The sequence below is a fragment of the Ursus americanus genome, chromosome 25 (assembly GCF_024610735.1).
Source record: "Ursus americanus isolate L20-20 chromosome 25, mUrsAme1.1.p, whole genome shotgun sequence".
Lineage (NCBI taxonomy): Eukaryota > Metazoa > Chordata > Mammalia > Carnivora > Ursidae > Ursus > Ursus americanus.
In genome coordinates, this window is record NC_142151.1 from 44,102,439 (window position 1) to 44,129,876 (window position 27,438).

General features: G+C 51.7%; 3 protein-coding genes across 6 annotated transcripts; 2 read left to right on the forward strand and 1 right to left on the reverse strand.

The window, feature by feature from the left end:
• Positions 1 to 84: 84 nt before the first annotated feature.
• On the forward strand, positions 85 to 3,260 carry PFDN5 (prefoldin subunit 5). Its single transcript, XM_045800946.2, has 6 exons — positions 85 to 204; positions 410 to 512; positions 807 to 838; positions 1,787 to 1,861; positions 1,977 to 2,082; positions 3,054 to 3,260. Exons 1-6 carry the CDS (start codon positions 133 to 135, stop codon positions 3,128 to 3,130), a joined length of 465 nt encoding a protein of 154 aa, XP_045656902.1. The 5' UTR covers positions 85 to 132; the 3' UTR covers positions 3,131 to 3,260.
• Positions 3,261 to 3,460: 200 nt separating this feature from the next.
• Positions 3,461 to 9,744, forward strand: MYG1 (MYG1 exonuclease). Its single transcript, XM_045800945.2, has 7 exons — positions 3,461 to 3,740; positions 3,898 to 4,010; positions 6,797 to 6,956; positions 8,685 to 8,837; positions 8,977 to 9,099; positions 9,210 to 9,391; positions 9,528 to 9,744. Exons 1-7 carry the CDS (start codon positions 3,522 to 3,524, stop codon positions 9,724 to 9,726), a joined length of 1,149 nt encoding a protein of 382 aa, XP_045656901.2. The 5' UTR covers positions 3,461 to 3,521; the 3' UTR covers positions 9,727 to 9,744.
• Positions 9,745 to 10,007: 263 nt separating this feature from the next.
• Positions 10,008 to 26,297, reverse strand: AAAS (aladin WD repeat nucleoporin). 4 transcript variants are annotated; one of them, XM_045800944.2, is made up of 16 exons: positions 26,167 to 26,297; positions 22,350 to 22,477; positions 19,596 to 19,651; positions 19,191 to 19,282; positions 18,948 to 18,994; positions 18,609 to 18,707; positions 18,144 to 18,287; positions 12,206 to 12,326; positions 11,741 to 11,865; positions 11,484 to 11,544; positions 11,255 to 11,345; positions 10,958 to 11,051; positions 10,812 to 10,879; positions 10,591 to 10,672; positions 10,394 to 10,478; positions 10,008 to 10,264 (listed from the first exon to the last, which is right to left on the reverse strand). In XM_045800944.2, the coding sequence occupies exons 3-16, from the start codon at positions 19,642 to 19,644 to the stop codon at positions 10,037 to 10,039; spliced, it is 1,386 nt and encodes a 461-aa protein (XP_045656900.2). In that variant the 5' UTR covers positions 19,645 to 19,651; positions 22,350 to 22,477; positions 26,167 to 26,297; the 3' UTR covers positions 10,008 to 10,036. The 4 variants fall into 4 exon arrangements, with proteins under 4 accessions (XP_045656900.2, XP_045656897.2, XP_045656898.2 ...); XM_045800941.2 differs by lacking the exon at positions 26,167 to 26,297 and adding an exon at positions 23,349 to 23,608; XM_045800942.2 differs by lacking the exon at positions 26,167 to 26,297 and adding an exon at positions 23,511 to 23,587.
• Between the last annotated feature and the right edge of the window lie 1,141 nt (positions 26,298 to 27,438).

Here is a 27,438-nt window from a genome sequence, read left to right on the forward strand (position 1 = left end):
CCTTCCCGGTCGGAAGACCATAGAGACGCCCGGCGCAGCGAGGCCTCCTGGCGCAACCATCGAGATGCGCAGAGAGCGGCTAGAGCGTTGCTCGTCGAGCCGGCTTCCGCTCCGTTAGTCCTCCTTCCCAACATGGCGCAGTCAGTTAACATCACCGAGCTGAACCTGCCGCAGCTGGAAATGCTCAAGAATCAGCTGGACCAGGTGGGGACGGGCGGCAGAGACACCCCATTCCCGCCTCACATGCCTCCTGCTCACGCGTCCTCTCTCGCCCCCCCATTCCTCCCCTCTTTGGGAGGCTTCCCTTCCCCTGCGAAACCCTCATCCCATCCCAGGACCGGCGCCTCTCCGGCAGTGCCTCCCTGTCTCTCCATCCCCCCACACCGACCCTGTTTCCCGTCCTCTGTAGGAAGTGGAGTTCCTGTCCACGTCCATTGCCCAGCTCAAGGTGGTACAGACCAAGTATGTGGAAGCCAAGGACTGTCTGAACGTGCTGAACAAGAACAACGAGGGTATGGGGTAGGCGCGTGAAGGCAACCTGGGGGATGTGGTGAGCCGGCTACTCTTGTCCCGCCTTCTAACCCAGTTGTCCTTACCTGAGATGAGAAAGCAATCCTTTACGTATTGTCTACTGCTACATGGGCCCTTTCATGTTGCTTATCTCGAGTTGAAATGTGCAGGATATTCCTCTGCTGGTGTCCCTGTTTCTGTTCTTTTCTTACGATCTCTCGTACTATCTCTGCCATATTGGAACTCCCTTTAACGTCTTAACCTTCCCCAGATGTTTGTCTTAATTGCTTTCACAGGGAAAGAATTACTCGTCCCACTGACGAGTTCTGTATCCTTTCCACAGAAACTGTTACCTGCTTTCTCCTTTTCTCTCTCACTCCTCTCCCGAGGGGGGTAAAAAAAAAAAAAAAAAAGGATGGGATTAGTTTTGGTTACCGCAGAGTGTCTCCATGATTCGGAGAACACATTATATTTTCTTTTTACCTCTTCTAACCTGGGGCCAACATCCAGCTAATGCCTTGTGACACCAAGGCATATGTAGAATTGAGGTGTGATTATTTCCCTTTGCTGTTTGAGAATATCCTCTAATACGAAGACAGAACAGGTTGGTTTAGACTTTTACTAATAACTTAGAAGACGTAAATGATGGAAGAATAGCAGGATATAGAAACAAGGGGGTTGGCTCTATTTATGAATCCTCAGTTTTGGCTTAACTGCGGCTCTTATTTCTAAACCGTTGTTACCAAGAAACCTGGATTGTGGCTACCCATTCAGTGTTTTACTTGAATGAGTAAGTTAGGGCAATAGGGCATCTATAACCTGTAGTCTTAGAACTGAGAGGCTGAAAAAGAAATACAGAAGTAGTGTAGTAGGGGTTGGCTAAATGGTGAGCATGAAATCCATCAGGAATTAGCTCGTGATTTCATGATTGGGGCTATTGATAGAAAGTGAAGCCGGCTTTTCACTTTTACTACTCTACAACGGTAGGAAAATATCATTGTATCTAGTCCTTCTGGGGGGGGGTGGGAAAAACTAAACTGCTTGGAGGATGGGATATGGGATCAGGGCGAGAGAATATTCCAGCATGTGCCATTTTCTCCATAAGGAACCAACTTCTCTGTCCCTTCCCATTTGGAGTGTATAGGTAAAGTTCTAAGGACTCCAGATTTTTCAGTCCTTGTGGCTTGTAGCTTTTTAGAAAAGAAGGCCAAGCAGGCTCGCTGACGGAATCATGACACTCCTGCTGGGCTAGATTTCCTTAATCCTCGCTTCTCAGATGTATGTCCCTGGGAAGCTACATGATGTGGGACATGTACTCATCGATGTGGGAACAGGCTACTATGTAGAAAAGGTGAGTGGAGTAACCACGTGGGTGCCCCTCTGAGCAGGGAAAGGAAGTTTAGGGGAAGACCTAGAGTGCAGCATAGGGTCTCCTCTTAGCCCTCCACTTACCTGTGACCTTGCAGACGGCTGAGGATGCCAAGGACTTTTTCAAGAGGAAGATAGACTTCCTTACCAAGCAGATGGAGAAAATCCAGCCAGCTCTGCAGGAGAAGCATGCCATGAAACAGGGTAAGGTGGTCCTGGGGCACCTCTTTACCCTTTCTACCTCCGTGATAAAGAGCATGGATTCCAGTATGAACTGGGGGTATCCCCTTTGCTAGATTAAAACCATGTCTTTCTCTTTGGTGTCTAGATGTATTCTCTAGATTTTGTGCATTACATACCCATTATTTGTAGATTGTTGGGTTGGGTGCTTGAGAAATTTAGAGGAAGGAAATCATCTTTGTTCTTGGGGTGTTTACTGTTTAATGGGGATGGAATGGAGGAGATGATACATGTAAATGAACACACAGAAAAGAAGTACAGCCTTACTAAGTACGAGCCTTTGCAACCCTGGCTACACGTGAGAAAAACCCAGGAAGTTTAGAAAGGAAGCCTGCGTCCAGTCCAAACCAATTAAATCAACCTGGGGGTGGGGGTGGGGGAGTTCCAGGGGGTCAGTGTTTTCTTTAAAAACTCCCCAGGTAATTCTGTTACACAGGATTGAAAAATCATGGTTCTAAAGTCGAAAATCGTAGCCACAGTTATGTTTGACTCATTTAATACTGTATTTTGTTCATTTTTATGTCTCAGTGGCTATCAGATTTACTGACCTATTGTAGACTCTAAATTTGTGTGTGCATGTGAATGCGTCCCGCAGTGGATCAGTGTTTAAAGTTTTGTTTTTTAATTGAGAGAGTGGGTGAGCAGGGTGGGGGGAGGGGCAGAGAGAGAGGGAGAGAATATCTCAAGCCGACTCCATGCAGAGCGCTGAGCCCAAGGTGGTTCCATCTCAAGACCCTGAGATCACCATCTGAGCTGAAACCAAGAGCCTCATGCTTAACCAGACTACCACACCCAGGCGCCCCTCACTGTGTTAAAAGTTTTATTAACTCCCCTTGGTTGTCTTCCTGTCTTTAAGTGTTTTTCTCATATCTTCTGAACTCTGGGTTCTCCCCTCAAGCTCCAGACCAGGATCTGATTCTTCTTTTTTCCCACAGCTGTCATGGAGATGATGAGCCAGAAGATTCAGCAGCTCACAGCCCTGGGGGCAACTCAGGCTACTGCCAAGGCCTGAGAGCTTGTTTCAGAAATGGGGCAGAGGGACCCTGCTTCAGGAGCTTGGGACTTTGTGGGCGTGGCTTCCTGGGGGCCAGGGAGAGAGAGGTCTTGTGTTTAATGCTAATAAATGTGCCAGCCCGGCAGAATGTTGGTCTTTTCTTGCATTAAGCAAAGGACTGGTGATGAGATGGGAGGGCCGTGGTGGAGATGCTGTGCCCCTCCCCAGAGCCTGCTCAGTAGGGGTGATGCAGGCTCCGCCCTGGGCCTTTGGAGGAGCGAGGGAGAAATCCGGCGGCGCGGCCCTCTCTGCGGGCCGGTTGCCATGGGAACGGCCGCCCGGCGGAAGTGGAGCTGTGCCGGCGCTTCCTCTTCCGGGTCGACGACCCACCTCCCCAGCGGGAGGCTGTATGGGCCACTGCTTTCTGCGCGGTGTTCTGCGTGTGCTGCTGCGGCCGTCGCCACCCGCGCGGGCCCGGCCCCGTGTGCTCGGCCTGGAGTCCGTCCCGCTGGCCAAGCGACCCCGCGGCAGCCTCATGGCGCCACCCCGAATCGGGACGCACAGCGGCACTTTCCACTGCGATGAGGCCCTGGCGTGCGCATTACTGCGCCTCCTGCCCGAGTACCGGGTACGGTCCGCTCCGCGGAAACTGACCCCGGGACCCCTGCGGGCCTCCCGGGCGGGCCGCTCCCGAGCACCCCTCCTGACCCGCTCCCCCGGAAACCTACCCTGCATCCTCCGTCTGCACGACCCTGGCCGCCCCTCACCTCCAGTGTCCCCTGCAGGATGCAGAGATTGTGCGGACCCGGGACCCCGAAAAACTGGCTTCCTGTGACATCGTGGTAGACGTGGGTGGCGAGTACGACCCTCAGAGACACCGATATGACCATCACCAGAGGTGAGTTCCCAGCCTTCGGCTTTCCTCTGTGCCCCGGGCAGCCACCCCCTGCGGGCACGTGCCGGCGAAGGGAACCGCCTCGTCCTTGAAAGCCAACTCCCGGGTCCCGTGGCGCTGCACCTGCCGGCTCTCCCCCTGCTCTGCGTCCGACCACCTGGCCGCGGGCCTCCGTGGCTTCCGGGCCGCCCTCACGCCGCTCCCCGCTCGCCGCCTTCCCTGGCTCGGTCAGGCTTTTCTCCCACTAGCGCCGTCCTCTCCCCAGTTAATACCCCAGCTCAGATTAGTCCTTTCAGCCGCCCTTGCTGCCCCACTTCGGACTGCTGGGCCCACGGGGCAGCGGTGCTTGGTGACAGCTCGGATGGATGTGGCTCCTCCTTCGTTTATACTCTCACGGTAGGAAATCTTTCATTTCCAAGGGTGGCCCATTATCCACGGTACCATTTCAGTCCTCTTCTCTCTCCTCAGGCCCCCACCTCATCAAACTCCCTCGGTAAGTGACCCTGCCACCTCCTTTTCAAAGGAAATTGAGCCTTTCCTGCAGGCATGTCCTCAGATCCCCACTCCCAAGCATCCTCAGCTCCCTCCTTCCGGTTCAGGAAACGCTGTCCCCTTCCGTTTGCCCCTTTTGCGATCTGTTACTTTCTCCTCTGGGGGCTCACACCACTGTTCTCCGCCAGGGTTTCTTCCCTTTTTTTTTTTTTTTTTATTTAATATTTTTATTTATTTCTTTGAGGGAGTAGAGAGAGTATGAGCAGTGAGGGGGCAGAGGAGAGGGAGAAGCAGGTTCCCCGCTGAGCAGGGAGCCTGACCCGGGGCTCCATCCCAGGACCCCGGGATCATAACCTGAGCTGAAGGCAGACGCTTAACCCACTGAGCCACCCAGGCGCTCCCTCCCCTAGTGTTTCTACTTCTTTTTGCCTACAGTCTAAAACTCTGCCCAAGTAGCTCCATTTGGAAATCAAGAGAGTGAATAAAAAACCAGACCCTCCTTTCATATACACCACACTGCTTAAAGTCAGCGTATGAGGATGTTTACTTTAATTCTCTGTATTTCTCTCCCTTCCCCCCCTTTTTTTAAGTGTACGTCTTACATTCATAAATGATGTGGTGGGGGAATCCTTCTGGTGTTTATAGTCTCATCATGTACCCTCCCTTCTCAGCCTCTCTTCAATAAAAGAGCTGACGCTGGTTCCACACCCCTTCCAGTTCATTCCATTCGCTCATTCACCTGGTCCCCTCCCAATCTCTGCACTGGAAATGCTCATGGAAAGGGCACCGGTGACCTCAACGCCACACTCAGGTTGCTGGCGGAGGGTCTCACCTTAACGGACCTCTTCGTGGCACTTGACGATATTGACTAATTCCTTTTTTCTAATGATTTTGTATACTTTTTTTGGACTGTGCAGTATTTGATACATAAAAGAACGTATTTAACACTTCTGGAATATAAAACATGTAACAAACAGTCCTCGGAACTAGAGCAGCCCCATTGTCGTGGCATCTGTGCGCAGGCACTCCTTCCCCGTCCCATTCCCCTGCCTCCCGGAAGCAAGCAGTGTCCTCGGTTCTGTGTTCATCGAACCCCTGTTCGACTGTGTAGTTCAGCACGTATGTCTCTTTCCATCAACAATTTAGTTTAGCTTCTTTTTGGACTTTTATCTGGGGGCTAACTATGTATTAGTCTTTATACCCTGTGAACATCTTATAAATATTTTTGTATTTACTATTTAATAAAAAACACTAAAGCAAAAAATAAGCTCTCTAGCTGATTCTGACGGACTGGCATTTAGAAATTACAGCTGTGGTTTCTACTTGCCTAAGAACCGTCACACCCTTTCCCTGTTCTCTGTGCCACTGAGAATTCAGATTCCTCCTGCGCTCATTCCCCCGCATCGCTGCCCGTGACCGTGCACTTGTTCTGCGTGCTGCCTGGCTCAGGGCTCTCACGTGCACTTGCCCGCTGGAAATCTCCCCACTACCTGCAGATAAAGTCCAGACTCCAAAATATGGTGGACGAGGCCTGCCATGAGCTGGCCCTGGCTTCCCCTTTGAGCTTTATTTTTTTGTCGCTCCTCACACCTAAGATGCGTTTCTTGCAGTTCCATGTAGACACCTGTCTCTTAACCATTGTAAGAGATGTTGTTCCGTCTACGTGGAATGCCTTTTCTCCTCGACCTTTTGTCTGGCTGGTGAGCACCTAATTCATGTTTTAGGATGAACCCCCCCGGCTTGGTTATAACCTAGCTAGAGCATTCGTTTGGTCGGGTGCTTGTCTGCCTGTAGTGGATGAACGTGAAGGCAGGGACATTGTCTTAGGGTGTGTTTTTGTTTCTGTTTTAAGATTTTCTTTTTAATTTATTTATTTGACAGCACAAGCAGGGGGAGCTGCAGGCAGAGGGAGAAGCAGACTCCCCAACTGAGCAGGGAGCCTGATGTGGAACTCGATCCCAGTGCCCTGGGATCATGACCTGAGCCAAAGGCAGACGCTCAACCAACTGAGCCACCCAGGCGGCCTTGTCTTAGGGGTTTTTAATCCCGATGTCTAAAACACAAAGCCTGGCATGGATAAGCATTGAACTAAGCATTGTCAAATGAAAACATGAGTGGAGACTCCAAGCTGAGGTCCATGTTGAACCCCAAGGAAAAGCTGAAGCCCCACAGCTGGGCACTCTTCTCCCAGCTCCTGAGTGTTCCCCAGCGTCCACCCTGCGTGCTGCACGTGCACACACACGCCATGGGCTCACTGGGGCAGCTCTACCTCAGCCCTGCCTCTCCGTGCTCCTCAGGTCTTTCACGGAGACCATGAGCTCCCTGTCTCCCGGGAAGCCATGGCGGACCAAGCTGAGCAGTGCGGGACTCATCTATCTGCACTTCGGGCACAAGCTGCTGGCCCAGTTGCTGGGCACCAGCGAAGAGGACAGCGTGGTGGGCACCATCTATGACAAGGTGGGGACCCAAGGACAGAGATGACCTATAAGAGCATCTCCAGCAGCTGGAAATGGCACTCACGCAGGACTGGGCCTCGGGTCAGGACTCCTGGCCATAGCTGGCCCAGCACTTTCTCCCTCAGTCAGACTCATCTTCGCACAGGGGATGGCTCCTCTCTCTCACCTCTGTCCTGGGGTAGTTGTGAGAAGTGGGTGAGGTCGTGTTTGGGGAAAGACGTTGAAAACCATAAAGCAGTGTTTCCTGGTCCTTTTCTTGATCTGACACACATAAAAAATGATTGTTCAACAACTTAGTAGGAAGAGGGGGCTGTTTGTGTGGGGAAGCACATGGCTTAGAGGTTCTGGCCGCCCTGAAGGGGGAGGGGAGCGTATCTGGGACAGACGCATCCGGACGTTCAGCTGGGAAGGGTTGGCTTACGAACACGTGTTCGGGTCCCGGCAGCATCCCCTGTGAGCAGCTCAGCACGCTCCTGCTGCCGGGAAGGAGCGGGGCTAGTGGCCCTGGCACACCTGTCAGATCAGACAGTGATTCTGAGGTCCCCTGCTTGACCCCACTCCCGTGAGGTTCACGAGTCAGGCTTCAGATCCCATCAACTCTGGTTTTTGCAGAAGCCGTTGAGTTCGGGTCTTAGCTTGCCTGTCCTGCCCCTGATGTGAAGGAATAGGAATGGTTGAATTGGAGCTTTTGGAATACTAAGGTTTTTAGATTGCCTGGGTCCATTTTCCCTTCTGAGGGGTTTCCTTTTTTTTTAAGATTTTATTTATTTATTTGAGAGAAAGAGAGCAGGAGCTGGGGGGAGGGGCAGGGGGGGCAGGGGAAGCAGGCTCCTGCTGAGCAGGGAGCCCACGCGGGGGTCCAGACCAAGAGAGGCTGGGCATAAAGGAGTTTCTTTTCCAGCTCTCCCCGAGAGGAGCACTTTGCTGCACACCCGATGTGTTGATGTTGTAAGCCTGTGTGCAGAGCAGTCTTGCCGTAAGCATTGATACCGCATATCATTTCTGCCCCCAGACTTTATGATTTTATTTGTCAGAGTGAGTGCACGTGCACAAGCAGGGGGAGCGGCAGGTGGACCCCCACTGAGCAGGGAGCCCGATGGGGGACTCGATCCCAGGACCCTGTCATGACCTGAGCCCAAGGCAGACGCCCAGCCGAGTGAGCCATCTGGGTGCCCCTGCCCCCAGACTCCTGAGGCACACCTGTCCCACCCTTTCTGTGGCCTCGGGAAGTGCAGCACCTGTTCCCACCACGTGGCACACCGTGGCCCGCCTGCCAGCTCCTGTGTCTTGTCCGGACTCGCTCTCCCACGTGACTCACGTTTGGCCAGACCCTCGTGTACCTCATTGACCTGGTCACTGAACCGCCTGCTTAGCCCACCTGGAGACTGATGCTCTCGGCCACAGGGATCCACTCCCAGAGCCCCTCCTGGAGCTCGAGACCTTCCTTGTTCTGAAGTCAGCAGCCCCCTCCTCACACAGTGTTGGCCTTGACTCAGGCTTTGTGCAGTGGTGGGGGGAGCGCTGGATTACAAGTCAGGTGATCCGAATTCCAGCCCCAGCATGATGAGATCCGACCTGAAGCCACTTAACTCCCTAGTTCTCCCTTTGTTCACCCAGCAAATGTTGAGACCCTCACGGGGCTATTGTGGAGATTAAATGAGTGAAATCTATAAAACTTGACGCACGTGGTAGGAATCGTCAAGAGCACTGACTCCCGCTGCTGCCGTAGATGTACGAGAACTTCGTGGAGGAGGTGGACGCAGTGGACAATGGCATCTCCCAGTGGGAAGAGGGAGAGCCTAGATACGTGCTGACGACCACACTGAGCGCCCGGGTCGCTCGACTTAATCCTGCCTGGAACCAGCCCAACCAAGACACCGAGGTAAGGAGAGCCCCAAAGGAAGAGACCATGAGGCATTTAAGTACCTTGGGGGGAGGAAAGGAGAGTGGTTGCCTCCTCCAATCCTAGCCAAGTCGAAAGTTGGGGCCGGCACCGTGGTTCTGATTCCCACGATTCCCAGGCCGGGTTCAAGCGTGCAATGGACCTGGTCCGAGAGGAGTTTCTGCAGAGACTAGGCTTCTACCAACACAGCTGGCTGCCAGCCCGGGCCCTGGTGGAAGAGGCCCTGGCCCAGCGATTCCAGGTACAGGCCTGGGAGGAGGCCCTGTGGTTCGTGGCTTAATGACTGCTGGCGGGCTGCTGGTCGGCAGGGCTCCTTCCACCCTCAGCCTTCCAGCCGTGCCTCCCTTTCAGGTGGACCCAAGTGGGGAGATAGTAGAACTGGCAAAAGGTGGATGCCCCTGGAAGGAGCACCTCTACCACCTGGAATCTGGGCTGTCCCCGCCGGGGACCATCGCCTTTGTGATCTACACTGACCAGGCTGGACAGTGGCGGGTACAGTGTGTGCCCAAGGAGCCCCATTCATTCCAGAGCCGGTAAGACCCTGCAGACCTGCAGGCCTGTTGCAGCCCTATCAGAGGGGGCCGCTAACCTTGACCTCTTCTGTGCTCCCTCTCTCTGCTCCTCAAGGCCTCCGTTTGCTCCCATCAACTTCTTTCTGTTCACTCACAGGCTGCCCCTGCCAGAGCCATGGCGGGGTCTTCAGGATGAGGCCCTGGACCAGGTCAGTGGGATTCCTGGCTGCGTCTTTGTCCACACCAGCGGCTTCATTGGTGGGCACCACACCCGAGAGGGGGCCTTGAGCATGGCCCGTGCCACCCTGGCCCAGCGCCCAGTGCCTAAGCCTCCCACAAATTCCCTAGTCCAATAAAATGTCATCTGTCTCGTACGGATCAAGTCCTTGCCTCATTACTGCCCTGCACCATTTTGGGAACTTGCTGAAACTGGGGAAAAGTGAAATGTCTGTTACATGCCAAAGCCTGTGGTAGGTAGGTATCTTCTCAGCTTTGCTTTCCAAATCATGGGAAAACCACCTAGTACCTAGGGTTAAGTAACTTGCCCAAATTCATAAAAAGTAACACAGCCATCTTAACCCGCCTTTTTTTTCTTCACTAGACCTCAGTGCAGCTCCTGGAAAAAAGTCTCGTAATGGAGTGGAAAACAACAAAGGGAATTTTTTATTATTCGAAGTGGGAGTGAGGGGAGTGGGACCGGGCAGGCAGTGGCCCTGGGAGAGGGTCCCACGGGGCAGAGGTTGGGGATGTCTCCGTAAAGAGGGGCAGATCATGAGTAGAGCCTCTACCCCCAGCTGGGGGCTCCTGGGTTCGGCCAAGCGCTGGGCTAAAGCGTGGAAACTGGGCATTAACAAAGTACAGAGGAATGTGGGCAATTCGGCCTGTGGACCAGCACTGCAGAGGGACAAGGAAAATCGATCAGAGCCTGGGCCCCGAGGAAAGCCGCAGGGGGGGCCACGCGGCAGCCACAGTCCTCAGTTCTCCACCCCGCTCCCCAAAAGCCCAGCAGCCTGGCCTACTCACCACACTGAGCAGAGCCCCTTTGTTGAAGGAAGGATGGAAGGTGATGAGCTGCGCCTGGGCCCCCGGCTCCCCCTGGATAATGCCACTAGGGGGAGAAGGTGAGCAGGCGATTGCAGACAGGCCGGTGAAGTAGGATGTGGGTTTGGCGTGGGAAGGCTGGTAGGGAGTTCAGACTCGATGGTCTACCCGGCACTTACCAAGGAAGCAGCTCAAACACTGGGCTGTTTCGAGTGCGAAAAAGGAGGATGACTGGTTTACCATCCTGGACCCGTGGATTTCCTAGGAGAAACAGGTGCGATAGGAAGGCACCCCGGAGGCAGAATCCCAGGGCAAGGCAGAGAACTGCAGCCAGGACACGGACGCCCTCCATCAATGGGGAGATGGCCGTGACCCGAGCAAAGTCCTTCCCAACGCTTACCTTTCATGAGCACAGCCAGACGCTCCCCACTGGGGTCCCAGACCATGGAGTGAGCCTCTCCCCCAAGTCTGTGAGTCAAGAGAGTCAGTGGGAGGGCTCGGCATGGTCCCTCCCACCTCACTCCCTCCCCCAGCCATGCAGCTCACCTTTCGTCTCCGTCCGGTGTCTGTACTGTCGTCTCGGACAGATCCGCCACGATGGTGGCTGACTTGGCACCTCCAACGCACCCCTTTCCCTCCCCTGCGAGAAGGGCAGAGGCTCTGCAGTACAGGAAACGGGCCCCTCACTGGCCCTCTGCCTCACACCCGTTGTAAGCATCAACTCCTCTCAAGTCTCCCAAGCTTTACTCCCTGTATCCTTCAGAGCAGCATATTCCAGAGGGTTCCTGCCTCCCTCTGACTACCCCAGATACTCTGCATCCTGAGCTGTTTCTCCTGACTCACCGCAGCGTTCTGGGAATGACAAGGAGTAAATGAGTGGTTCCCCCAATACAGTGAACAGCAGTCGGCTTCCATCTGGGCTCCAGCAGCCAGTCTGGGGTCAGGGAGCAAAAGGCAGGGGAACATGGGTCTACGGGGGAATGCAGGAAGAAAAGCAGAGGACGTGGGGAGACAAGCTTGGGGCACCTGCGACCCGCCTCCTCCCCAGCTCTCTGGTGCTGTCCCCTCTCACCTGACACCGCCCTGATAGAGTAGGCCACCTCTCGCAGGTCCACATCTGGGCCTCCCACACTCTGCCGGGGAGAGGCGGGTCACAACTTAGGACCTCTAGCTTCCAAAACCTGGACTTCCCTCCCTCTGCCAGTCCCAGGCCCAGGTCAGAGAATGGGAACAGAACAGAAGGTTCTGCCTGCTGGAAGTTCCAGGAGCTAAGTGCCTTTCTCTAGGTCATCCTTGCCCTCCCCCTCCCTCTGCCCCCCTCCCACTCACCGAAAGACAGCTGAAGGAGTGGCAGCCAGGACTTTGCTGCCATCCGGGGACCAGAGCAGATTGGTAACCCCGCCTCCCCGAAACCAGGGAAGGGGAACACAGGTCTCTGTTGAGACATCCCATACCTAGGACAGAGGGGTCGGGAGTGAGAAACCCGCAGCGTCCCTATCCTGTCACAGGGGCTGCCCTTACTCAAGGTACAAAGACACAGAAAGGAGATGAAGCAGGAGAGGGACTGTTAAAATAGGAGGGAACGGGTTTACACGTACAGTGATAGCAAGCAGAGTGTCACGTCTGAGGAGTCTGAATGGTACCGCTCCCTCCCTGGATAAGTTTAACACTAATACTGAAGGGACAATTATTCCTCTCGTCCCCATAGGATATCTTCCACCCCCAGGCGAAGAATGCCCTTGCTCAAATCTGCGGCGGGCTGAAATGACCGCGAGAGGGTGGGGACCCACTCACCAGGATAGCAGCATCCACAGGTGAAGCTGAGAGCAGCCGTCCCCCACTGGGCGCCCAGGCCAAGCTGGTGACAGGTGTGTGCCCAGGGTGAGACAGCACTTGGGCACAACCCGAAGACGGTCTGTGGGGGGAAACGGGGTATGAAGTCAGAAGGCGACAAGAACGCCCCATGACTCTATTTCCTTACCTCCTGACGAAACTTCCATATCCCGACGGCCCCTCAGATCCAGGTTAGGGGAAATGAGTAAGGGTGATAGAAGTTAAAGAAAAAAGGGGGGGGATAAGGAAGGAAGGGCAAAATCGACACCATTAGGTGCATAGATGAAAACGAGTGAAGGGGAGTCAGCGTTCACCGTAGGCCTCAAGGAGACACACGCTTCTGACCAGCAGGGCTGGCTGGTGCCGAGCCGGGGAGAGGTCCCTGGGGCCTGGGACCGTCTGTGAGGTTACCTCAGGGCTCCAGTCTCTTGTCCAGAGTTACCTGCTGCTCCCCAGAACTCATCCTGCGCTGCAAACCCTGTCTTTCCATGTCAGAAATACTCTCGCTCTCTGCTCCTGTGTGGTTTTCTGCTTGTCACAAAGACGCAGCACGGGGGTCGTCCTCCGCCACCCCGGGATCCCTGAGAGCACCGGCTGCGTCCCAGTCAGCGCTGTGCCTCCAGAGCCACGCTCCTGGCCTGACAGGTACAGGCTACCACCTGAACGAACGCCAGCCTCCTCCTTTACCGCCGAACTCTAACGACCTCAGGTGCCAATGGGACCTTACATCACTGACCTACAACTTTTTCTTGAACTTTTTTTTTTTTTTGAGAGACAGAGAGAACAAGTGGGGGCGGGGGGCAGGCAGAGGGAGAACAGACTCCCTACTGAGCAGGGAGCCCGATGCGGGGCTCGATCCCAGGACCCTGAGGTCATGATCAAGCCAATGTCAGACGCTTCACCGACCGAGACACCCAGGCGCCCCTTTCTCGAACTTTACAATAAATCACAGTTCTCTTTTCAGGTCTGTTCAGAGATCCATCTCATTCTTTTCAGTGGCTCCACTGTCCCCACCCCCCTGAATCGGTAAACTGGAAGTGATTCAGTCATGCCTCCACAAATGGACATCTCAACTGTTTGTAATGTTTTGTCATTCCCAACAATGCTGCAAAAAATATTCTCTGTATCTATATCCTTACGTACTCATGTTACTATGTGTTCAGAATTTGGGGGTTAAAAAAGGCTTGCACTTTTTCAATTTTTTTAAAAGATTTTATTTATTTGTTTGTGTGAGAGAGCACACAAGCAGGGGGAGCGGCAGGCAGAGGGAGAGGCAGCCGTCCCGCTGAGCAGGGAGCCCGACGCAGGACTCGATCCCAGCACCCTGGGATCATGACCTGAGCTGAAGGCAGACGCTTAACCAGCTGAGCCAAGCAGGCATCCCTAGGCTTGCACTTTTAAAAAAAACAATTATTTCCTAAAAAGTTTGTACCACAATATAGTCTTCTCACCAAGAAAAAAAGTACCCATTTTCCTAGTCTTGCTAGTACCGTATATTATCAAACATTATAATTTTAATAATACCATCCTGAATGAGTAAAAAATATCATGTATTTTCAAAAAACAAATTCTGTATTTTCTTCCAGTCCTTTTATTTTTACATTTAGTTCTTTTGTCTGCTTGGAATTTATTTGTATAGAAAAAGTGTAAAGCAAGGACTACCTTTGTTATTTCCTATATGGATAGCCAATTATCCCAACACCACTAAAATAAAAAAAATCTAAACTTCATTGCAACGAAAAGCCACATTTCTCATACATATATTCTTTTTTTTTTTTTTTTTTTAAAGATTTTATTTATTTATTTGACAGAGAGAGAGACAGCCAGCGAGAGAGGGAACACAAGCAGGGGGAGTGGGAGAGGAAGAAGCAGGCTCACAGCAGAGGAGCCTGACATGGGGCTCGATCCCATAACGCCGGGATCACGCCCTGAGCCGAAGGCAGACGCTCAACCGCTGTGCCACCCAGGCGCCCCTCATACATATATTCTTAGATCTGTTCCTCAATGTTACTCGGTTACGCTGATCTGTTTGTCTATCCTCGTGCCAATAACTCCCCATTACTCGAACTTCATAAGACATTTAATACTTGGTAAGGGCAAGTCTCCCCTCCATATTCTTCCTTTTCAAACTTCTCCTGGCAATTCTCTCGTATCTATTCTTTAATAAAAACTCCGCATATCATTTTGCCCAGTTCAGAAAAACAAAACCCAGCAGAATTCCGGTTGCACTTAATGTGACCTGTCTATGATGACACATTCCTGTCCGGGCGTACAGTGTGTCTCTCCATGTAGTCAGCTCTTGCTTAATGTTCTTCCACAACTTTCTGCAGATGTCTAGTAGATTAAATAAATTTAACAGTTCATCCCCAGTGATTTTGGTAATTGCACACATTGTAGTAGAATATTTTTTCCATCTCAAGTTCTCAATGATGATTGTAGGTATAAAAGGAAACGATTACACTTTTGGTTTCCTGGATCCAGTCACCTTCCTACATTTAAATTTCTTATTAGATCAAATAGGTGTTTTTAGCTGAGTCGCTTGTTTTCTCTAGGTATGAAATCATATCATCAAAGAAGAATAATTTTCCCTTTGCTTTCAAGACTTCACCTTTTTTCTTGTCTTACTGCACTCATTAGACTCTCCAAAAATAATGATTAACCTGGCTGACTCAGTAGGTAGAACACGTGACTCTTGATCTTGGGGTTGTGAGTTCGAGCCCCATATCAGGTGCAGAGATTACTTAAAAAAAAATTCAAATAAAAATAACGGTGATAATATACCTCTGTCTTGATCTTGACATTACTGGAAGAAATACCTTTAGTATTTCATATTCACTGTCTAATATGGTAGCTACTGATTCTGAGCAAATACTTGTTTTTTTTCCTCAGTAAATACTCTTAGGTTAGGTCATCTATTTGTATTCCTATTTTACTTTGTTTTCAACTGGAATGTCTGCTTTTTTTTTTAAAAAAAAGATTTTATTTATTTATTTGACAGAGATAGAGACAGCCAGCGAGAGAGGGAACACAAGCAGGGGGAGTGGGAGAGGAAGAAGCAGGCTCCCAGTGGAGGAGCCTGACGTGGGGCTCGATCCCAAAACGCTGGGATCATGCCCTGAGCCGAAGGCAGACGCTTAACCGCTGTGCCACCCAGGCGCCCCTGGAATGTCTGCTTTTTAAGAGCATTTATGGATATAAGCATTTTTCTCCTTTAATTTCCTAATGTAATAAGTCATGTTAATAGATTTCCTGATGACAAACAGTCTAATTTCTGGAAAATCCTACTTGGTTAAGATTTTTTTAATATGCTTTTGAGGGGGGACACCTGGGTGGCTCAGTCGGTTGGGCAACTGCCTCCGGCTCGGGTCGTGATCCCAGGGTCCTGGGATCGAGCCCCGCATCGGGCTCTCTGCTCAGTGGCAAATCTGCTTCTCCCTCTCCGGAGCTCTGTGATCTCTCTCTTTCACTCTCTCTCAAATAAATAAATAAATAAATAAGCTTTTGGACTCTATTTGCTCGTATTTTCTTTAGGATTTTTAAACGTATGCTAAAATATTGTCTTTCTTATACCACTTATTGTCAGATTTAGGTTTTAGGGATGAGCTTTATAAAAATAAACCAGGATGGATTCTGGGACAGAAGGAGGACATCAATGGAAAAACTGGTGAAATCTGAAGAAAGTCTGAGTTTAGTTAATAACATATAAATGTCAGTTTCTTAGTTTTGAGAAATGTGGCATGGTAACGTAAGATATTAAGAATGGGTGAAACAGGGGCGCCTGGGTGGCTCAGTTGGTTAAGCGTCTGCCTTCAGCTTGGGTCATGATCCCAGGGTCCTGGGATAGAACCCTACATTGGGCTCTGGGCTCAGTGGGAGTCTGCTTCTCCCTCTCCCCCAGCCCCTCCCCCCCAGGCTCATGCACTCACACTCGAGTGCTCTCTCTCCCTCATTCACTCTCTCTAATGAATAAATTTTTTTACAAATCTAAAAAAAAAACAACAACAACAATGGGTTGAACGAATGATGGGTATCCAAAACTCTCTGTACTATCTTTGCAGCTGTTCTAAATATCTAAAATTATGCCAAAATAAAGTTTATTAAAAGAAAAAAATCAGGAGCCTGATTTCCAAAAATTTCCAAATTTTTCTGTGATCTGGTCTAATTCAAATAACATGGTAGGGTGGGGAGCCTGGTTGGCTCAGTCAGTAGAGCATGTGACTGTAATCTCAAGCTCATAAGTTTAAGCCCCACTATGGGCTGGGCATGGAGCCTACTTCAAAAACAAACAGGAATGCCTGGGTGGCTCAGTTGGTTAAGCATCTGCCTTCAGCACAGGTCATGATCCCAGGGTCCTGGGATCGAGCCCTGCATCGGGCTCCCTTTTCAGCAGGAAGCCTGCTTCTCCCTCTCCCACTCCCCCTGCTTGTGTTCCCTCTCTCGCTGTCTCTCTCTGTCAAATAAATAAATAAAGTCTTTAAAAAAATAAAAAATTAAAAGATAAAATAAAAGAGGGGCGCCTGGGTGGCCAGTTGTTAAGCATCTGCCTTTGGCTCAGGGCGTGATCCCCGTGTTCTGGGATCGAGCCCCGCATCAGGCTCGTCTATTGGGAGCCTGCTTCTTCCTCTCCCACTCCCCCTGCTTGTGTTCCCTCTCTCGCTGGCTGTCTCTCTCTGTCAAATAAATAAACAAAATCTTTAAAAATAAATAAATAAATAAATAAATAAATAAAATAAAAGATACAAACAAACAACATGGAGCCTACCTTTTCTTTGAAATTAGATAGAACTCTCATAAAGCCATGTCTGCATGGCATTTTTTTAGTGGTAGAGCTCATCCGTTTTAATTTTTTTTTAAGATTTATTTTATTTATTTATTTATTTTTAAAGATTTTATTTATTTAGTTGACAGAGAGACAGCCAGCGAGAGAGGGAACACAAGCAGGGGGAGTGGGAGAGGAAGAAGCAGGCTCCCAGCGGAGGAGCCCGATGTGGGACTCGATCCCGGAATGCCGGGATCATGCCCTGAGCCGAAGGCAGACGCTTAACGACTGAACCCCCAGGCGCCCCAGAGCTCATCTGTTTTAATTTCTTACACAATCCACTTTGGTTACAGATTTTGGTAGAGAATCAAATATTTCCTTTAGATTTTCAATTTGTTGGTCTAAAGTTGTACATATTTTGTAATAATTTTTCTATTTTCTTCCATATCTGTAGTTATCTCATTCTTCCCATTCTGAAAAGCACTGTACTTTGATTTTCTCTTTTACCTTAATAAGGGTGGCCATAAGGTTTTCTTCTTTAGTCATAATTTAAAGGACCAGTTTCTGATTTTATATTTACTTCTCATAGGGATTCTTTTTCCAATTTCCTTGATTTCAATTTATATCTATATTAATTCCCTTCCCCACTGCCTTTAAACCTACATCTGACAGGGACACCTGGGTAGCTCAGTTGGTTAAACAGATGCCTTTGGCTTGGGTCATGATCCCAAGTTCCTGGGATCAAGCCCTACATCGGGCTCCTTGCTCAGCCAGGAGCCTGCTTCTCCCTCTGCCTGCCACTCCCCCTGCTTGTGCTCTCTCTCTCTCCCTCTGACAAATAAATAAAATCTTTAAAAAACAAAACAAAACATACACATCTGACAGTCCTCTGGAAAAGGAAGTCTTTCCACTCCATGATCCATATATACACACTCCCCACAATTCCAGAAGCTCCTACTTCTATCCCTTTCTCTAGATTACAGCATTCTCAGCAGCTCAACACTGACCTTAGGTTTGCTTCTCCCACAGCTCTGGGAAGTGCTGTGAAGATAAAGAACTTCCAGACCTTCTTGCCACCCACCACCGCTAACATGGCCGCAAGCCTCTGGCCAAGGTAAGACCGATGCTGCTGGGACTCACCGGGTAGACAAAGAGGTGGGGTCCAGGGTCCAGATGAGAATGCAGGTCTGGCAGGCCACGGCCAAGACAGAGGCGCTGAGGGGCTTCCAAGCCAGCGCTGCCACATTTCGCTGCAGCCGATGCTTCAGGGAGGGGACTATAGTGCTGTGGTGAAGGTTGAGGGACTGAGTCAAAGCAGGGACACTATAGCTCAGGGCACTGGAGTTCAGTTGAGGAGGGAAAGCCAAGAGAAGAAAGCGGCTCACGCAGAGCCCAGGGGTATTGTGGGACAGAAGGATTGGATAAAGGTTAGATCTGGAAATAGGACACATCTCATTGTGGAGACCCCCTGACTCTAGTTCTGGGCGGGGTCATGTGGACCAAACCCAGGAATCCACTGCAGCCCTGGAACCCAGGCTGGTGAGGAAAGGAGGCTGACTTAGGGAGACCGAAGAGTCGGAGCCCGCCCAGTAGGTGTCCACGTACCTGCTGGCATTGTACACACGGATTGAGTCATCTAGCAGGGCCACTGCAAACTTGTTGGTGTGGGGGTGCCAGGCAAAGACCCGCAAGCAGCAGCTGGACCTGGGGCCGGAGTGAGCACGAGGAGTCTGAACCCATCCTCCAGCCCCGAGGCTCAGATTCCCTGTCCCATGAGGGCATTATTGTTTTTCACTTTTTCTTTTCTTTTTTGGGGGAGTGAGAATGTGGGTAATAGTCAGAAAAGGGGCAGGAGGGATCTCTGCCTTGACTTCCCTCTCCCCTGGAGAAGTTTCCAGGTTCAGGACTTCCTTCCCACAAAAGCCTCCGAGCTTGTACACTCACCAGTTTGTGACTTGGGCAAATTCAGCAATCAGATCTTCGCTCCTGAGCTACGAGAACAAAGCAGATAGAGGATGTGCGGGAACAAAGGGAGCTTATCCCCACAACTTCTGGCAGGGTCCTGGACCATTCCCACCCTCTCCAGCCTTCCTTCCCACCCCACCCTGACCTTGAGGGATGGGAAGTGGAAGAGGGCAGGAGTGGGGGAGTGGCAGCCAGAGGGTCAGGGGAGGAAGCCAAACTTACAGACAGATGGGGGAACAGGGACCCATGGAGGGAGGAGGCCCATCGGCAGAGTGCCAGGGCCCAGCTGGACGCCGTCTTCACCCACTCAAACACTGTGGGGTTGAGGAAGCAGCTCTGATTAAACCATTCACAGGGCTGTCACTGGGCACCCCTGCATAAGGACCGAGCAAGGAAAGGACACGCATTCCCCAGGGCCTTCCGCCCATGCACACTTGGGACGGCCACTCTGGGGTATGTGAGGTAGGTGGAGACGAGAAAAGATGGCACCAGCAGAGACAACTGGGACAGGAAAACAAGGCTAAAGGGAAGGGGGCTGGGCCAAGAGGTACTGGGGTGAATTAGGAAGAATATGGAGGGGAGATGCCAACGACAAAACCAGAGAACGCTGGAGAGAAAAATACTTACCCTCCTCCTCCGAGTTAGCAATTTCATTCAGCACCCCAAAAAGGCCCATATCACGCCTGAGAGAGGAAGCTGGGAGTCAGATTACTCTGAACCCTTCGGTCTCCCTCTACAGGTTACACTCATTCAGTAAACGTGTACAAAAATAAGGGCACTCGGGCGCCTGGTGGGCTCAGTCGGTGGAACGAGCGACTCTTGATCTCCAGGTTGTAAGTTCAGGCCCCACACTGGGTGTAGAGATTACTGAAAAATAAAACCTTGTGGAGCGCCTGGGTGGCTCAGTCAGTTAAGTGTCCGACTCTTGATTTCAGCTCAGGTCTTGATCTAGGGGTCATGAGTTCAAGCCCCCCAAAGGGCTCCATGCTGGGTGTGGAGCCTACTTAAAATAAAATACCATAACATAAAATCTTACCAAAAACAAAAAAAAAGGAGCATTCACATTTAATGAGCGCCAAGTATGTGCCCGGCACTTTATATGTTATCGTTTCATCTAATGATCACACTACTCTGAACGGCATTCTGCTCATTGTACCAACAAGACAACTAAGGCTGAGAGGTCTTTCAGGGCTTTATGAGTAGGTCAGGGGGTCAAGACCTGGCCTGAGCCTGTGAATGCAAAGCCATGAAAAGACTTTTTTTTTTTTTAAATAATCTCTACACCCAACATGGGTTCAAACTCACAACCGAGATCAACAGTCACGCTCTCCTGACTGAGCCAGCCGGCTGCCCCACCATGGAAGGATTTTAAGCAGAGGAATAAACTGATCACACCAGCATTTTAAAGATGTATTTATTTCTTTCTTTCTTTGAGAGAGCGAGTGAGCACGGGCATGTGCGCACGCCCGTTGGGGGAGGGGCAGAAGGAGAGAACCTTCAAGCAGACTCTCCACTGAGCACGGAGCCTGAAGCGGGACTCCGTCTCACGGCCTGAGCAGAAACCAAGAGTCGGACGCTCAACCAACTGAGCCACCCAGGCGACCCCCACCACCGACATTTTAGGAAGATCAGTCTGGCTACAAATTGGAGGGGTGCAAAAATGAAGAGGAGGAGCTGGGTTAAGAGGCTAACTTCAGGGGCGCCTGGGTGGCGCAGTCGTTAAGCGTCTCCCTTTGGCTCAGGGCGTGATCCCGGCGTTATGGGATCGAGCCCCACATCAGGCTCTTCCGCTGGGAGCCTGCTTCTTCCTCTCCCACTCCCCCTGCTTGTGTTCCCTCTCTCGCTGGCTGTCTCTCTGTCAACTAAATAAATAAAATCTTTAAAAAAAAAAAAAAAGAGGCTAACTTCAGGAATCTGGAAAAAAACGCCAAAGTGCTCTGAACCAACAGGGTTGGAGAAAAGCAGACAGATTTGAGAGGCTGAAGAAGTAGAATGAACAGAATTTGAGGGCTAGACATTAGTAAGAGTGATATCAAGGGAAACAGCTACGTAGTAATTACAGCAGCTAATACTGCCCACAGTATGCCAAGGCCAGGCGAGATGCCTCACACGCATTACCTAAGTCAGCCGCTATCACAACCTTTCAAAATAGGGCTTGTTAACAACTGCATTTTTAGATGAGAGAACAGAGGCATGAAGAAGTTAGTATTATCAATACGACCTCGGTAGGAAGTAGCAGCATCAGGATTCAACCTGTCTGCCCCGGAGCCTACACTCAAATCACTTGCTCCTCAATGAGTAGTAGGCCATTCCTTAGGAGGAAAAACACAAGGCAGAAGCAGGTTTGGGAAGGAAAATGGAGATCGGCTTTGAACATGCTGAGTGTGTGAAAGCCTGCGGAAGGGCCGACCGACGGTGTTTGGCAGCCAAGGGAACAAGCAGGTATGAAGAATCAATTGCGAGTCCAGCCCAGGATACCAACGCTTCAGGAACATCAGAAAGAGGAGATACAGAAGAGAAGCAGCAGCTGAAGAGAGAGGCAGTGAGAAAGAGCCTAGGACCGGATGACTTATCAGCCAATAAATGGCTGTTTAACTTCACTCACACAAAGACGTGCAAATTAAATGGTATTACAATAACAAATACCTAAATCTGGCAGCACATGTGTTGGGAAACAGGCACTCTCAAACACTGCTGGTGGGACTGTAAACATGTACACTTTCAACGGAGGACTATTTGGCAACAGCTCATGAAATTACAAAGGAACATACCCTTTGAAGCCGTCTACTAGATTTGCAGGAATTTATCCTACACATGACAGTGATAATAACTAACCCTTGAAGGTATTAATATGTATGTGCCAGGCACTGTTCTCTAAGAGCTTTATATCCATTAATTCATTTCATCATCACTACAACCTTGTAAAATCGGTCCCGTTTTACAGACGAGGAAAGTGAGGGACCAAGTGATTAAGTAACTTGCCCAAGATCACACAGCTAAAGAGTGACACAGCCAGGAACTGAATCCAGGCAATATGGCTCCACTCCTAAATGTGCTAAATGAATGACCTAAATACGAGATTATTCACTGAAACATTATCCCTAACCTTGCTGAGCTTCAGGTAAAGGCTCAGAAAGCGGTAATGACACGAAGAGGGGGTAGGGAGCAGGCTCACTTAAACCAGAAAGGAAGGCAAGTCATTGGAGATAAAATGAACTACTGTCAACTCAAGTTTCCCAATAAGGCCTGCTAATTTGTTATGATGAATGCTATCCGGCACCAAGCTAGAGAGAGCCTGGCAGCTCAAGGCAGAGGGATGGTGGCCCCATCTTCTCCAGGATCTGCAAACCATGGTCCAGAAGACCCTCTGCCACATCTCACCATATGTTGATGCATCTCTTCCACACTTGCTCCCGGTGATGGATGAAGGCAGTTCTTGTGCCATGGTCCAGCTTCCCAGGGGTCTTCAGGGGATCCTTAGTCAGGTTCAGGACAGGAAGATTGATCCACTATAGGCCAGAAGTGAGAGGTGTGACAATGAATCAGTCTCTTCCCCAGATCTCTGCTGAACTCCCTGCCATCTCCAAATCATGGCTGGGCTAAGAGCAAAAAGCTCTGGAGACCTGTTTCCCATTCCCATAAGCCTAATCCCTGTGGGAAACTGAAAGAGAGCTTAACTCCCTTATCTGTAAAACTAGCTTATTTTAGGGTGCCTGGGTGGCGCAGTCGTTAAGCGTCTGCCTTTGGCTCAGGGCGTGATCCCAGCGTTCTGGGATCGATCCCAGCATCAGGCTCCTCTGCTGGGAGCCTGTTTCTTCCTCTCCCACTCTCCCTGCTTGTGTTCCCTCTCTCGCTGGCTGTCTCTCTCTCTCTCTCTGTCAAAAAAAAAAAAAAAAAAAAAAACACACAACAACTAGCGTATTTCATTGGGTTGCTGTAATTATTAGATCTTATAACATCTGTGAGGCACACCTGACTCGTCTTTCTTACATAGCAAACGCTCAATAAATAGCAGTTTCTCTCCCTCTTCCTTCCCAGGAAATCCGTGGGGTGGGGGTGGGGGTGGGGGGACCCTCCAGGTTGTGCCTTCCCAGCTCGCCCAGATACTGTCCTCAACTTATGCACCCTCATATCCCCTAAATTCTCCCTCATTCTCTCCATTCCCTTTAGGCCCGCCCCACACCTCCTCAACATCCCTCGCCCTCCAATCCCAGCCCTAAAATAAATTCCAGCCCTTCTAGTCTCAAGTCCGGGCCAGGCTGCTTCCAGTCGACCAGGCTGAGGACCGCGACCCCGGCCCCCGGGCAGGGCCTCAGGTGCCCCATTCTCCCTGGCCCCGCCCCCATGTCTGTAGGTCCCCTCCCTCCTCGCTCCGGCCACCTGGCCCCGGAAGTCGGGAGGCGGACTCTCATAGCTATTGCCTGTCGCCAGCTCGTTATTGTGCTCGTATAGGGTGACTTGACCCCTAGGCGGCGGCGGAGGGAACAATCCTAGAGAGCACATCTTGCCGGTCCCGAGGACGTCTGGAATCGGTAAACTCACGGATCCCGCTTCCCTAACTCTTAGTTCCCGGGCTAGATTTGGATCCGTACGGGCAGCCGCCTGGGACAAATGCCGGTGCAAAATTCAACGGAAGTGAGGGGAAGAGTAACGCAGAACACGAACGCGTGCGCAGTCCCGAGACAGACTTCCAGCGCTTCCTCGCGCGCCGCCTAGCGGCCGGAGGGAGAGCCGCGGGGGCATGCCCGCGAGGTCAGGCCCTAGTTAAGGGTCAGGGTGGGTGGGTGTGTTTTGTGTGTGTTTTGTGTTGTGTGTTGTGTGTTGTGTGTTGTGTGTGTGTGTGTGTGTGTGTGTTCTCTGTGAGACTGCTTTTTTATTTTATTTTATTATTATTATTTTTTAACCAGTTCCGAATTCCGCAACACAGATTCCCACTCACCCTCAGCGCTCGGAAAGCCCAAAATAAGCCACGTTCAGGGAAGTATCTAATTAAAGCCTCCCAGGACTGTGGATCGTCCAAAGGGAAACGTGGACTCTGTCGGGCAGCTGGCGAAAGCTAAGGGAAAAGCCTCCGAGTGGGGGTGGGGATGGGGGAGTCCGGAGAGACCTTGGGAGGGAGAGGGATACGCCAGCCAAAACCTCAGGCCCCCAGGGTTACGGGTGGAGGGCGAGTGAGTTGGAAAACAGTGACGTTTCCTGCGCGTATTATATAGTAAAGTGCTTGTATAATCTTTTTTTTTTTTTAAGATTGTAGTTATTTATTCATGAGAGACACAGAGAGAGGGGCAGAGGGAGAAGCGGGTTCCATTCTGAGCAGGGAGCCTGATGCGGGACTCGATCCTCGCACGCTGGGATCAAGACCTGAGCTTAACCTGCTGAACCACTTAGGCTCCCCAAGTGCTTGTATAATCTTTACAACAACCGCATGAGGTGGGTACTGTTCTATAACCATGAGGAAAATGAGACACAGAGAATTTGTACCAAAACCAGGCATTCTGATTTAAGAATTAAAGTGAGATTGGGGCGCTTGGCTGGCTCAGTCTGTGGAGCCTGCCACTCTTGATCTCAGAGTGGTGAGTGCCGGCCCCATGTTGGGTGTAGAGTTTACTTAAAAACTAAATATTAAAAAGAAGAAGAAGAAGGATGCCTGGGTGGCTTAGTTAAGTGTCTGCCTTCAGCTCAGGTCATGATCCCAGAGTCCTGGAACCAGAGCCCCACCTCGGGCTCCCTGCTCAGCGGGGAGTCTGCTTGTCCCTCTCCCTCTGCCCCCACCCCTGGCTTGTGTTTGTGCTCTCTCTTGCTCTGTCTTTTAAATATTAAAGAAGAAAAGTCAGGGTGACTGGGTGGCTCAGTCATTGGGTGTCTGCCTTCGGCTCGGGTCATCATCCCAGGGTCCTGGGATCAAGCCCCACATCAGGCTTCTTGCTCAGTGGGAAGCCTGCTTCTCCCTCTCCCACTCCCCCTCCTGGTGTTCCCTTTCTCGCTGTGTCTCTCTCTGTCCAATAAATAAATAAAATCTTGAATGAATGAATGAATAAATGAAAGAGAAAGAAAGAAAGAAAGGGAAAAAGAAAGAAAGAAAAGAGAAAGAAGAAAAGGGAGATTGATTTTATTCTGGTTCCAAAGGATGGAACTAGAATGCAGAATGGAGGCTCCTCATCTTACAGCTGTGTGACTTTGGGAAAGTCTTTGAATTCTTCGAGCCTCAGCTTCCTCACTTTTGCAGTGTCCTAGTTATTTCCCATGGTTGTTTCCCATAGAAAATAATGGAAATGAAACCATTTAATACATTTTAAGTACCAAACACTCAATTAGCCATAACTCTGCCATGAACTCTGTGACCTTGGGCTTTGGTTTGTTCATTTAATAAGGGTTAATGGGCAATTCCAACGACCATGCTCTGGGAACACGGAAATGTGGAAAGCCTCGTCCCCACTCCCAAGAGTTGCTCTGGTTGGGGAATCTAGGGGGCATTCTAAGTTTAGCATTCTTGGGCTCTGTCTACTCTTCCTTTCTACATGAAAAGTTGCCCCCAAGAGAGTTATTCCAGGGTCAGAAAACAAGAAGGCTCCAGAAGCCTTCTCTGAAAATGCCCTTAACACACAGAAAGCCATGGGTCTCCCCTACTCTAGTACTTCCCAAATGTTAGTGAACATAGACACACCAGAGGATCTTGCTAAAATGCAGATTCTGGGGTAGAGCTCTTAAGCTGTATTTCCAAAATGCCCCCAACGTGATACTGCACAGACTAAATTTTGAGGAGTCCCAGTTTAATTTTCTAGGTTAGTTCACTGTCGCCTGGAAAGTCACAGAAAGCTTAAAGAGCATAGAGTAAAAACAGGGTAGTTTGGGGCAACTTGCTGAGAAAGCTCTCCTTGAAAGGGGGCAGTAGTGCAGGCTTTGAAGGAAGAGAGGGAGTCCCTGACTCTGACAGATTAGGGAAGAGCACTGAGAACCCACCCACAAATTTTGCGTTTGTCCTCAATCGTGCCACCATCCAACCCCGGATACCCCCCAAGAAATCACTGCGGACTGGGCCTGCAACTTGCGCCTCCCTTCGGTGGAGCCTGATTTCTACTAACAGGTTGTGTTGTAATTACCGGGTTAGGTTTCCTGCCTCTCCCCCTGTAATATGAACTGGGGAGGAGGAACAGTGCGCTGTGTGTTCATAGTCGGCCCCCGCCTCCCCCGTACTTACTTAACGTTTGTTCAGAGTTTTCCGGGGTTTGCAGATTCTGGGGAGGCCGACGTGCAGGCCTAGCGCACTCCCCACTCATTTCACCAGGGGGCGCGGCGGCCCCAGCGACGCAGCCACGGGGACCCACCGTCCCCAGGGCCCAGAGCGCTCAGCGGGCGGTCTCCACTGCCGGGAGAGGGCGGGGGCGCTCCCTCCGGCCTGGGCGGGGGGACACCGAGGCAGCGCCAGGCCACTGCCCGAGTTTTCTAAAGGGGTCCCCGACTTTGGGAGGCGGGAGGCGCCGCCGGAGCCCGAGTGCCCGGAGCTCGGCCCGCCGAGGCCCGGCGCCCCGGCTCGGGGCCGGTAACCAGGCGCACATGGCCCGCCCGGCCCTGTTTGTCCTGGCAGCGCGCCGCCGCTATTTGAGGCGGTTTTTATCTCCCAGAAACCAGCAAAACCCCAAGCGGAGTCTAGGGAAGATGAAAGGGGCCGAGGGGCCGGGAGGGGAGGATCGCGAGGCCGCGGCGGGCGGGGGCTGGCACCGGACAGGCGGGGACCGGGAGGCGAGAGGGCCAGGCCCCGGGGGGTCCCGAGGAGCCTGCCCGGCGGGGTGGGAGCCGGAGCCCGGGACCCCCGCCCCCGCCCGCGGGAGGAGCCGTGGAACGCGGCCCTCTTCAAAGCGCCTTTGAAGCGCCGCGCCCCGCCCCGCCTGGGGGCAGGACGTTTCGCACCTGGCCGGGGCGGCCGCGGCGGCAGGCGGAGGAGGGGGCTGGCCGCCTGGACCCGCCCGCAGCGCCTCCAGAGCCGGCCCGGGGCGGGGCGGGGGGGGACGGTGCCCTAGGGGCGCCGCCCGTGCGCCCCCTCAGCCCCGCGGGGGAGCCCGGGGGCGGAGGCCGCACAAAGCCCTATTGTGGCTCCGGGCTGGCCGCCACAGAGTGGCTTTTGTTCGTCCGCTAACTCGGCGGCGGGCACGGCTGATTGCAGCCCGGGGGCAGGGGGCGGTGAAGTGCCAGGCCAGGGCCGCCCGCCGGGACGCGCTCGGGGCCGCGCCGTAGTCCGCGCCGCCGCCGCGGGGCCCTGCCGGGGCCGGGGTCGGGAGGCAGAGGCCGGGAGAGAGCCAGGGAAGAAACCCCGCCTTCCCAACTCGACCGAGAGCTCTGGGCGCTCAAAAACTGACCTCAGCCCGAGGGCCTGGCCGCGGACACAGTGTGCCAACGGGCACGATGGGATGCCCGTGGGGAGTCTCCAGTTTGCCAAGGAAAAATCCTGTGGCTCACTCTTCTTCCTTCCTCT

What these genes read in the sequence shown, in the direction of transcription:
- PFDN5 (XM_045800946.2), top strand. Translation starts at nt 133, where the DNA reads ATGGCGCAGTCAGTTAACATCACCGAGCTGAACCTGCCGCAGCTGGAA. An exon ending in TCAAGAATCAGCTGGACCAG is followed by an intron (nt 205 to 409) that starts GTGGGGACGGGC and finishes CGTCCTCTGTAG; the next exon opens with GAAGTGGAGTTCCTGTCCAC. An exon ending in GCTGAACAAGAACAACGAGG is followed by an intron (nt 513 to 806) that starts GTATGGGGTAGG and finishes TTGCTTTCACAG; the next exon opens with GGAAAGAATTACTCGTCCCA.
- MYG1 (XM_045800945.2), top strand. Translation starts at nt 3,522, where the DNA reads ATGGGCCACTGCTTTCTGCGCGGTGTTCTGCGTGTGCTGCTGCGGCCG. An exon ending in CGATATGACCATCACCAGAG is followed by an intron (nt 4,011 to 6,796) that starts GTGAGTTCCCAG and finishes CGTGCTCCTCAG; the next exon opens with GTCTTTCACGGAGACCATGA. An exon ending in AGCCCAACCAAGACACCGAG is followed by an intron (nt 8,838 to 8,976) that starts GTAAGGAGAGCC and finishes CACGATTCCCAG; the next exon opens with GCCGGGTTCAAGCGTGCAAT.
- AAAS (XM_087855866.1), bottom strand. Translation starts at nt 23,129, where the DNA reads ATGGAGAGAATGAGGGAGAATTTAGGGGATATGAGGGTGCATAAGTTG. An exon ending in CCCACCTCTTTGTCTACCCG is followed by an intron (nt 12,327 to 18,143) that starts GTGAGTCCCAGC and finishes TTCCCCCCACAG; the next exon opens with ACCGTCTTCGGGTTGTGCCC. An exon ending in GTGTTTGAGCTGCTTCCTTG is followed by an intron (nt 10,479 to 10,590) that starts GTAAGTGCCGGG and finishes TTCTCCCCCTAG; the next exon opens with TGGCATTATCCAGGGGGAGC.